Here is an 11792-nt window from a genome sequence, read left to right as displayed (position 1 = left end):
TTGGCCATGGGCAGGGTATCAGGGCAACAGATGCATTCAGGGGTAGGCTGCCCCTGAATTTGGAGGTTCCATTTAGCTGTGATGACTAAGGGCAAAGGGAGCCTTCAGCATTCGGCTTCTTTGAATGTCCTCGAGTTCTAGTGTTGGGGGGGGGGGCAAAACCCTTTGTCTAGTCAACTTTCTCCATGCATAATTTTATATGCTTCAATCCTGTTGCCTCTTAAATCGCTTTCTGTCTAAACACTCCACCAAAATGCAATTTCGGTAAACAGTCCTTTATTTTTAAAAAAAGTACAAAAAACAAGAAATAAAAGGAAAAGGATTTGTTCTGACATGGAATCAGAGGTATTTCTTTTAAAGGAAGTAAAATTAAGAAAGACAAGGGTTGTAGGGGGAAGAGAGAGGACAGGAAGGAGAAGCAGATTCACCAGAGTACAAAAAAGGAGCTGCGTGTCCTGACCAACAAGAGGAGGGTTAAGGATACGATCTGGCGCACCGTGCATGACGGAGCTGCGTGAATTTTAGTGGTTCAGTTCAATGGCAGGAAGGTCTAATTTGCGCAGGCTCAATAAAATGTAAATAAATAAATCTCTCCCTGCATGTAAAAATGGCATGGGGGGTGCATAACCCCTGAATGGCTAGCTTTCATAAAGCAGGGAGCGCTTGGGAGATTTGTGCACGTTTTTAACGAGGGGAGAGAACCGTTGAGAAGCACAACTCACCCGGAGAGGTTTACCCAGCCCAGAATCCAATGCCTCATTTCTGCAGCCTGCGGAACGATGAAACACAAGACTCTCTCCTCTCCCCCACTTCCAAGGGGGGCCTCTCTGTCGCTCTCAAAAACACAGTGTTAAAAGGAATTGAGGCCTCTTTGCTGACAACGGCTTTGGACCGTTCTCCTCCTGGACTGACAGTGGCCAGGAGATCTGCCTGCGGAATGCCAGAATGGCTGGTGAACCCCCAAAAGCCACCTGCATGCCCCCCCAAAGGAAGCAGGCGTACTACTGATCATCAATCCCTGGCGGCAAAGGCAGCGGTGGAGCAGCAACAGGTCGTATGGCGCAGCCCAGAATCCTTTGCAAAACGAGAGGATGCAGAAAGGGCCCGTTGGTTGGTTTGAGGAAGAGGAGCAGGAAGGGGGAACGGCCATGTCTTTCTGCAACGTCCTGTTGGAACCATCCTGACTTACACCATCTCTGCCCCCCCCCCCACATTTCTGGATGTGTGAAGTCTGGTCCTGCCAGCGGGCAAGGGTATGAACATCGTTCCTGCCCCTCTGACCAGGGAAGAAGTTTTGGCAATCCAGGCGCTGTGTGTGGCTGCCGCCAGGTTCTTGTCCCAAGGGGGGCAGCACTCTGCTGCCACCAGGCTGGGCTCGGAGGAGCAGGTCCCGTCCCCCCGCCCCGCTATTTTCCCTGCTTCATGATGAGGCGGCTGGAGAAGTCGAAGAGGCCTTTGTTGATCTTGCGCAAGGTGCCCACTTCTTCCTCCAGCTGAGTCACTTGGATCTTCAGCTGCTCCTGGTCGCCCATCAAGTTCTGCAAGGGAAAAAGGGGGTTGAAAACTAAATGGGGAGTGGAGAAGTGGAGGAAGGATCAGAGTATTGGCTCAGGGCGCTGCTTTGCCCGTCCTGGGACCCTGAACTCAGCGGCGACGAAGGCAGATGGTGTGAGGGCCACAGCAACCTCCATCCCTGGCAAGAGGTGAAGAAAACCTGTCTCCCACCAGGCAGAATTTGAGGAATGGCTCTATTCAGAAGAGGCACTCCATCCTGGGATGGCGAAACCCACATTCATCCAGAGGGCATTGCAATTCCATGAGCTTCTGCCAACACAGCTTTTGCCCATGCAAACCCTTAAGATAGCTGCATCCAATATGGAAGTGGTGACTCTCTTCCCCTGCCAGAGGCTTGCTTGACCCTTTCCCCCCTCCCGAGAGAGATGAAGTCGCTTTGGAGAGTTGATTTGGGGTCGACACAACCAGTTTGACAGTGGAACCGTCTCCCTCGGGAGGTTGTGGCCTCTCCTTCCTTGGAGGTTTAAAGGAGAGGTTGGGCAGCCATCTGTCAGGGACACTTTAGCTGGGGGTTGGACTAGATGAACCTCAGGGGTCCCTTCCAACTCTTAAGATTCGATGGTTCCCCTCCCCTCACTGCTTCCACCAGAGGCCCAATCTGATTTTTCACGGTTCTTTTTTCAAAAAGCACGTCTTGCCGCCTGGCATTAGGCTTTTATTTCTCAAGGTTTTTATTTTTCAATTTCAGCTTTTCAAGGGGAGCAAAGTGAAGGATTACCTGCCGCAGTGCACAGTGTAGGAATCGCTGGCCTGCTGTTAAAAAAAATTGCCAAAACTTTACTGCAAAGCAAAATGCTAATGGTATTTTAGTGCGCCTTATACACCTTCCTTGTTTTTATTGTCTGTGTATGTGAATGGCACGATGGCTGACTTAACTAGTAATAAATCTGATTTGGTCAAGAAAAAATAAAGTCTGCAATGTGTCAAGATCAAGCCTCTCAAAACTCAAAATTCGCCTGTTGTACGGATAGAGAGCCTCACCTTTTCTCTTGTTGCACACATCTGCGAGTATAGCCGCTCTTTTTTCTCCAGGTTGCTTTCTCCGGATCCCTGTGGGAGACAGAAGAACAGAAGGCTCAATATACGAGCCAAGGATATTTTTGAAAATGCCATTGTGTAGACATATTGTCAAAAGAACCAGTCTTATAGATGGTCTAAGCAGCTCAAACAGTAATTGCAACCCAATTGGAAACAGCTGACAAATCATACATAGGGTGTTGGGCACCCACCGCTCTGGAAAATGGGAGGAAATTGTGCGTAATTTGAGATTTTGACCAGAACTCCCATGCTCTTTTTATATGATTTGGCATTCCTTTATTACATACACAGAGAGAAGGACCATCATTTTCGAGACCCTTGGAACAAGCCTGGCAAATCTGGCACGGAATTGCAGAGTTGGAAGGGACCCTGAGGATCATCTAGTCCCACCCCCTCAAGGCAGGAATTTGCAGCTGTCCCTTGCGGGGATTGAACCTGCAACCCTGGCCTTGTCAGCACCAGGCTCCAACCAACAGAGCTACCCAGGCTGTCCCCACTAGACTTGATAACCAGGTAATGCCTATATCCTATACAGTGGATGCTCGGGTTGCGAACGTGATCCGTGCGGGAGGCACGTTTGCAACCAGCAGCGTTTGCAACCCGCAGTGCCGTGTCTGCGCATGCGCAGGCTGCGATTCACACTTCTGCGCATGTGGCAAAACCCAGAAGTAACCCGTTCCGGTGCTTCTGAGTTCGGCGCGGTGCGCAACCCAAAAACACACAACCTGAAGCGTCTGTAACCCGAGGTATGACTGTACTCATAGACTTCTGTTATTTCAACCAATGTGCAACTGTACCCGTTCTATAGCTTTGTTTTCCGTGTTTAATTTTTTATCTGTTGTTATGTTCTTTTTGCTATATCAAACACACACACACACACACACACACACACACACACACACACACTACAGCATGAAATAAAAAAATCCTTAACCCCCACCCAAGGGTACAAGAAACTGCTTTACACAAAACTAAGCATATAGCCCTCATGATTCCTACACAGCTATTTTAAATACATACGAGTCAGACTGTTGGGGCCACCTAGCTCAATATTCCCAGCACAGGCTGGCAGCAGCTCTCCAGGGAGATGCTGGGGATTGAGCCTAGAACTGAGGTATGTCCCAGGTTTCTGCTTCGGTTGAGCCAAAGGCAAACTGTCGGCTTAAGAGCCACACCCTAGGAGCAAAAGCTGTATTCCAGCATAATGGCGGGGAGGGAAGCCAAAGAATTTCAAGTGCTCCCCGATAAAGAGTTTCCGCAGCGCTTAAGGAAGAAGCTAAAGGGATAATCTCTCACAAAGAGATCTGGAGAAGCTCTGCCAGCCTTGGAATTCTTTTAAATGAAGAGGATCACACCGCACCAACAGTGATAACCGGGGACAAAACGATTGCTTGAGAGGCTTTTTTTTTGAGAAGGCATCCATCAGAGAGAGAGAGAGAGGACTGATATGATCAGCTGGCCGGCCATGAGAGAGGAGTGACAAGGCAGGCCGCTGGAGGGAGCAAGGTTGGAACATGCCTTTCGACAGGAGAGAGCAGCAGTAAATCACACCGAGTGACTTGTAGACAAGTCTTTATTAGCAAAACCAGGATCTGCACAGGAGCTCCAGGCCCAATGAGCGCAGCAAATCATCTCTGGTAAGTCTTGCCCCCATGAAGCAGTTGCTGAGATTGAAAGTCCCTGCCTCCCCACAGCTGCCTAAGTCCCCTCCTCTCCAGGGTTTTCCCCAAGCAATCGGAGACTGGGCCTGCATGCAGCCAACCTCTCCTCTGCCCTTTTCATGCCTCTCCTGGTTCAGGGAGACCAGCAGCGAGATGAGCTTTTTGCAGCAGGAGGGGGAGACATCTGTGACTCTTTACCAGCCAGACTTCCCCTCTGCCTCCTGGCCTCCCTCGTCTCCTGCTTCAGTTTCTGCCTGGACTTCCCTCTGCCACAGACTCTCCCTGCTCACTAAGCCCTGTTACCTCTCCCTGTTACCTCCTGCCCCCAGGCTTCTCCCTCTGACCACTCACTCTTGTCCCACCACCACTCCCTGGGCTTTTAGCCTTCCTTCCTTGGGGTTCCCCCAGTTGGGACCCCCTCATTCCTCTGCCTCCAACCAGTCCCAGACACCTTTGCATGCCAAAGCTCAGCACTCTGTGCCCAGAGAGCCATTTTGGGACTCTGCGCTGCTGCACGCTGAAAGAGAAGCATCGGAATTGGGGGCAGGGACCAAGGAGCGTCGCCCTCTGGCTCCCCAAGCAACAAAGCCAGAAGAAATTACTAGCTACGCGAGGCCTTTCACTACCCGGCCTGACCACACAGGGCTCCTTTCCTGACCACACCTCAACAACCTCAGTATTGTCCACACAGACTGGCAGCGGCTCGCCAAGGTTTCAGGCCCCACCTGGCCATGACCTTAGTGGGGAGCTGGACCAGGGACAGGTGGTCTGTCAGAGAGCTGTGGTCCTTTCCTTCCAAATAATGCAAGATTCTGGTCCTCATGATTCCAAGCAAAGAGCTGATCTAACTAGGAAGGTGCCTTATACGGAGCTAAACCATCAAGCTCTCTAGCTCAGCCCTCTCTGGAGATGCGAACTTGGGACCTTCAGTGTGCAAGGCAGCTGCTCTGCCGCTCTGCCACCTTGCAGAAGTGCCTGAAAACCTGCCTCCTGTCAAAAAGGGAAAACCTCCCCCCCCCTCGAGCCTCAGCAGCAGCTCATCGTGAACTCCAGACACGCAGCCCAAGACTCTCTGTTCTAATTTCGGAGCAGACACGCAGCCGATAATGGGAGATAGAGGAGATCTTTATCCTGCGCGCAGGACGGAGGGGATCCGCAGAGCCCGGCTCTGGCACTCTCATTCCAGCCTCCCCCCTATCATCTCTAGATTATTACTGTCTGCAAAAGGAAGACAGTATGTTATTGGGGTTTCTCTCCCTCTCTCAACGCACACAAAACACACAGCGAGAGGACCTTCACAGCAATCTCTCTATTTTATTTTATAGCAAGGGAGCAGCGTCCTTTTTCAAAGGTCACAGAAACTCTTGCTTCTCTCTCTCTGCCCCTCTAGGTCCTTCTTCACCTTCAAGGACATAATAAAGGTCAGGCCAGTGGCCCATCTAGTCACAGAATCATAGAGTTGTAGAGTTGTAAGGGACCGTGAGGGTCATCCAGCCCAACCCCCTGCAATGCAGGAATCTCTGCTCAAGCGTCCATGACAGATGACCATCCAACCTCTGCTTAAAAACCTCCAAGGAAGGAGAGTCCAACATCTCCCGAGGGAGACCCTTCCATTGCTGAACAGCTCTTCCATGTGCCAGTCCTTTAGATATGTGAAGCTGGCTCTCATATCTCCTCTGTCTCCTCTTTTCCAGACTAAACATACCTACCTCCTTCAACCATTCCTCACAAAGTTTGCTTCAGCAGTCTGTTCTCACAGCGGCCGAACAGATGACCCAATGGGAAGCCTAGTGAAAGCTCCTCCTGTGGCCTGGGGGTAGGCAATTTCAGCCCCTGGAAATCTGAAGTCCCCCAGACCTCAAGATGATGTGGCTATCAGTCACTCCCCTCCCCCCACTTGCCCCAGACACCTGCCCATGTTGTCTTGAAATTTTCATTAAAGCTTTCCATACTGCAACAAGATAGGCACTTCAAAAAATACAAATGGAATCCATAGAATGTGGAGTCCTTTCTTAAGTCCGCCTGCCCAGGCTGCCTTGGACGAGGTGGGTGGCAAACATGGGAGGGTCTTTTCAGCTGTTCCCCCTACTTGTGGGGGAAATGATCTCTCTCTCTCTCTCTCGCCCCAACCACTCTGAGCGGCTCTCAACAAAATATTAAAAACACAACAAAACATCATCCGTTTAAAACTTCCCTGCCTTCGTGTCTTTCTGATGCCAAGCAGATACGTTTCTCATTTTCCCAGGTTTTCAACCTCTGATTTATTTATTTTCTGTCAACGCTGGGTTCTGCTTTTTATTGAACTGTGCTGCTTTTTTTTATTGCTGTTTTACGGTCTGTGGTAAAACCGCCCTGGAAAATGTTTCCGCCAGAGGGTGGTATTTTAAAAAAAAAGCAGCTATGTTTTAAAACAAACCGGGGACAAAAGCACAGCCTCAAAAGCGAGCGAAAGAACCCTCAATTCAGGAGCGACAAGCGAGGTGGTTCTGCACAACTGATGCCAATGGCTTTTCAGAATGCAACCAACGTCTCAAAAAATTCTGCATCAGAAGCGGTTAGCCCCACGAACAGAAGCAGTGATGCTTCTGGACTCCAGCAGCTTGTGCCCTGCTTTCTGGTTTCCCATAAGCACCTGGTCGGCCACGTGAGAAAAGGATGCTGGAATCAAGGGCTCTCCTTTGCCCCCTTCATGGGTTCTTACAGATGGCTCTGAAAAGACCAAAATGAATCCTACTAGCTTCCATGGCTATGTTCTCCCTCCACTATCACACTCAGGTCCTCTTCCCAGAAGGAGGATATGGTCTGCAGTGTTAGAAAGTCAGATACACAAGCCAGGCACTAAACGACTCCTTAAACCAAGGTTGCAGTTGCCAAAACAGAACCTCTAGATGCCATTTGGGGGGCAAGACAGTTCTTAAGTCTTATTTTCCGAATGAGGGACTGACTCTGATTGATTCTCAGTTAAACATCTGGCTAGTTCAGGGGACAATCTTGGGTTCCGTGGTGGAGCTAGCCATTCCAGCACCTGGAGCTGTGCACATGTCGTGCACCCGGGGGAGGCGTGATCCTTCGGCGGGGGGCCCATCGCGGTGCGGTGGCGCAATCCACCCAGGGGGGATTTTGTCACCTGCCTCTGGGATCACACCCGGGGCAGACCACCCCCACCACACACCCCTTCCTACGCCCCTGGCTGGGTTAAGAGCTTTGAGAAAGCAAAGAAGAAAAGTCACTTGATCCAGGGACAGTCTACATATGTATCAGCCCATTCCGACCTCTTTTTCTTCCTAGTGACACAGACCATTCATAACATAGGCATTCACAACTCTCAGCAGGGCAGTGGGGGAAGCCAAGACAAGTGACAACAATTCACTATAACGTTGCTCACTGCTCTTGCTCAGGCTGCACTGAAAAAGCATTTTGGCTGCTGAAATTCATCCTGATTGCGCAGATAAAATGCAACAGACAGAATTCTACAGGATGGCCTATTAGTGTGTGAAAACAGGCCAGGTCCAAGGATGCCCAGGCAGGCACCTCCAGGTGGTGATGTCAGGCGACATCCTGGCACCCAGGAATTTTCACTTGGTTGCAAGTGGCCGATAGCCAGGTGCAAAATGCACCTGTAGCCGGACTAATTTCAAACACTGCTGGTTGGCCACTGTGAGAAACAGGAAGCTGGACTAGATGAGCCCTGACTGGCCTGACCCTGCAGGACTCTTCTGATGTGTTCTCACAAGTTTTCAGTCTCCCACCCTCCCCCAAGCAGTCATGAGGGCTAGAATCTTGTTCTGCTGTCAGGATTCTGCCGGACTCCCCAAGATGAGGGGGAGCTGAAGTTTCCCAAACCAATCCAACCTGAACAACCCCCTTTCCTGGTTCGGAAACATCCTTCCTTTTGCTGGGTGAACAAGAGACATCGCACCTTGGAGGTTTGGGGCCGCTGTCAACGTTGCAGAGGAGAGGAGCAGGGCTGACAGTGGACGCTCCTGGGAATCTGTTACAAGAACGCTAGATGAGATACCTGGCGAGAGCCTTGGGGTGGGCGGCCGGACACTTTGCCCGCCGCAGCTCAAGGAAACTCAGAAGAAGAAAAGGACAAGCAGTGTGGTGCCAGGGGAGAGGAGCGGGCACGAAGCCTCCCTTTGCAAGGAGCTAATCCATCAAAGAAGACGGCCCCATCAGTCTCGCGGGTGGAGAGGGAAAAATGACAGGCAGGAGAGATAACACATCAAAGCACCCTTTGTGTTTTGGGGGGAGAGGAGACAGGCAGGAGGAGAAAATGCCTCCGCAGTGAGCGATGGTTAACAGGCAAGGCGGATGAAACGCCGGCTTCCCTCGTTCTCCCTCTCCTTGGAGCGGCTGCGCGAGGGCATCGTACGCAACCCCTTGCTGGGAAAACGAAATGCGTTCCTGGCAAAGGGGTGTTGGAGGTTTGAGTGGGGAGGCTGAGATTTTATGACGTTGTGGGGGACATGAGAGCAAAGCCACCTCCCGTTTCCCTGGAGTCAGGCAGCCAGGTGTCCCCGGAAAGCTCGCCAGCGGGTAGAGGGACCGTCTCCCCGCCCCCTGTCCACCTCTAGTGTCCCTGAAGTCACCTGGTCTCCACTCAAAGCCACCTGCATGAACCCAAGAGAAGAGTCCCAGGCAGAAAGGAGAACCTCCGGGATCGGAGCAGAGGGTCTTGTGAAACCCAAGTCTCAAAGAGGGAAGGAGGGATGCTCAGAGACCAGCTGTCTGACAGCAACAAGAGTGCCACACCAGAAGGTCTCTTTGATCAAGGCAGGGCAGAAGGAATCGGGCAGTCCTTGAGGCACTTCAGATCTAAGCTGCTGACACAAGGAAGGCCTGGTTGGAAGATTCAAGACAGATAAAACAAAACCCTTCGTTAAACTGCGGAACTCCTTCCCACAGGAAGTGGTGATGGCCAAAAACCCATATGGCTTCAAAGTGAATTGGACAAACGCATGGTGGAGGAATGGGCTATGAAGGGGTACGAGCCGGGATGGTTATGCTCAGCCTCCACGGTCAGAGACAGCAATGCTTCTGAATCTCAGATGCTGGAAACGACAGGAAGGAAGAGGGCTCCTGCGCTCGGATCTTGCTGGTGGGCTTCCCTTTGGCGCAACTGTTTGGCCACTGTGGGGACAGGAGGCTGAGCTGGCCGGGATCTTGCTGGCCTCCCCAACACTGGAAGTTAATTTATGCCGAGATGCCAAGGTGCGGTGGAGACGTTCCAGCTTATTACTGCCTCAGTGCCCAACAACAGGATTATAATACACTCCCTCTCTCTCTCCTGCCAACCTGTTCCTTTCCCTGAGGGATAATTGTACCAGAACATTCAGCCCTGCCTCTCTCAGATCTGCATCGCCTCTTCCAGCAGGGAACAGCCACCTGCTCCTGCTGCATCGGAAGGGGAAGGAGGCTTGGCACACAGGCATGCAGAGCTCAGAGGTGTGTTCCCTTCGCCCACCACGCCTGGGTCCCACTTCCGTCCCTTCTCTCTCCGCCTCTCCTGCTATAAAACATGTCTTTATTTGGTCTGCTGTGTAATCAGAGAAAGCAATTACAAACTGCAAGAGAAAGACAAACTCAGCCCTGTAGACCCCCATCGTTCAGCCCAGACACAGAGGTCCAGCTCTGAGGGTGGTTCCCTTACTACGAAAAGTGAGGTGAGAGGGAACCAGGCAGAGGGCCTTCTCAGTGGTGGCGCCCTCCCTGTGGAACGACCTCCCAGCAGCTGTCAAGGAGACAAATAACTATAGTGGTACCTCGGGTTAAGAACTTAATTCGTTCTGGAGGTCCGTTCTTAACCTGAAACTGTTCTTAACCTGAGGTATCACTTTAGCTAATGGGGCCTCTCACCCTGAAGCAAAGTTATTAACCCGAGGTACTATTTCTGGGTTAGCGGAGTCTGTAACCTGAAGCGTCTGTAACCCAAGGTACCACTGTATACAACTTTTAGAAGACATCTGAAGGCAACCCTATATGTGGAAGTTTTTTATGTTTTTTATGTTTTTCTATGTGTTGGAAGCCACTGAGAGTGGCTGGGGCAACCCAGCCAGATGGCCTGCACATTATTATTATTATCATTACTACTATTATTACTATTACTATTATTAAATGCAAGCAAGACAGAAGTCCTTTTAAGCCCCCTGCCTTGCTGGGGGTGGGGGACAAGGCCCTCTCCACCTGCCAGTTCTGGCATGGGCTTGCGAGATCTCCCAGGAAGGTCTGAGTTCCTGCAAGATCTCCCGCGAGCATCTCTAGCCAAGAATCATGGGCAATCGCCATCTCTGAAGATTGAGCTGTGAGAGTGGAAGAGCAATGAATCTTCTTTTTGTTTCATTTTCCCCCCTTCGTACATTCTTCTAGTTCAGACACGTCCCGCTCTCTATTCTCCACCTGGGCAGCCAAAAGGCCTTATTCTTAACTTTGACCCATGCATCGCAGAGGATTGGACTAGACGACCCTTTGGGTCCCTTCCAACTCCACGATTCTGCAACTGTGCCTTTCCAACTGAGGATCGAACCCTCCAGAAATAGCCTCAAATCTATTGGTCTTAGTGAGACCTTTATACCAGTGGACCTGGGGCGTTAAGCGTTCTGCCATCCTTTTGCCCACCATTCTCAAGAGCGAAGAGGGATTTCTAGCTTGGTGGTCACTTGGTCCATGTTTGCTGGGGAAGCCGCCGAAGACCCCCCCCCCCTACCTTCTGATGCATTCCCAGGCACAGCACCATCCCCTCGCTGGCAGGGCTCCCCGCGTTCTCCATGGTGTAGAGGTGGCGGCTGAACTTGGGCAGGGGGACGCGGGGCTTGCTCTCCGGGTTTAGCATGTTGGCTGGAGCCAGGGTGATGAAGGCGTTGGTGACGGGACCTGCAGGAGCAAATGGGAGGGAGAGATTTAGCGGCAAGGTATGCTTATGGCAGGGCTGAGAAGCATGTGGGATGCCGTTTGAGGGGCTGGCTGCGGAATTATAGAAATTGGGAGAGTTTGGAAGAGGCCTCTCGCGCACGGAGCTTGTGGACCCTCCCCTGAAAATGAAGCGAGAGGCTAGTCTTCATGGTTCTTGACAAGTCAAAAGCAGCCTTATGCTGAGTCAGGACACCAAGCCATCCATCTCAGGACTGTGACTGCCAGCAGCTCTTTGGGCTTTCGGATGGGGAGTCAGTCCCAGCCTTTCTGCACACAGAGCATGCACCCTTCTATTTAGGCGACAAGTCCCACAGCTCAGTAAGGTTTCCAGTCCTCATAGTGATTTAAAGGGGTAATTCAAGAGAGGCGCAGGAAGACTGCCTTAGACGAAGCCAGACTTTGGGTTCATTTCGCCCAAAATTGTCTGCAACAGTGGTTCCCAAACCTTTCCCAGCTTGGTTCATCAACTCGCCCCGTGTGCTCACTACTCTGCCCCACAAAAAGCATAATTCAGAGCAGCGGCTTGCACGGCGCACTAAGGGAGATGATGACACGATAAAATTCAAAACAGCGGCAATTAATTGCCCGTTCACTCAAAGCCCAATT

The 11792-nt window shown here is 51.3% G+C and overlaps 1 protein-coding gene across 1 annotated transcript in view; it reads right to left on the bottom strand.

The window, feature by feature from the left end:
- Positions 1–259: 259 nt before the first annotated feature.
- WDR18 (WD repeat domain 18) overlaps positions 260–11792 on the bottom strand; it is a 39488-nt gene continuing 27955 nt past the window's right edge. The window contains exons 8-10 of the mRNA XM_083483989.1: positions 10981–11147; positions 2557–2625; positions 260–1538 (exon numbers count right to left, since the gene is read on the bottom strand). Of these exons, the coding sequence (XP_083340115.1) occupies positions 1407–1538; positions 2557–2625; positions 10981–11147 (368 nt within the window). The 3' untranslated portion in view covers positions 260–1406. The remainder of the gene's footprint in view (positions 1539–2556; positions 2626–10980; positions 11148–11792) is intronic.

This window comes from Podarcis liolepis (genome assembly GCF_965112155.1).
Source record: "Podarcis liolepis genome assembly, chromosome: 18".
Lineage (NCBI taxonomy): Eukaryota > Metazoa > Chordata > Lepidosauria > Squamata > Lacertidae > Podarcis > Podarcis liolepis.
Note: the sequence above shows the minus strand (reverse complement) of the source record. Positions and strands in the feature narration are given on the sequence as shown.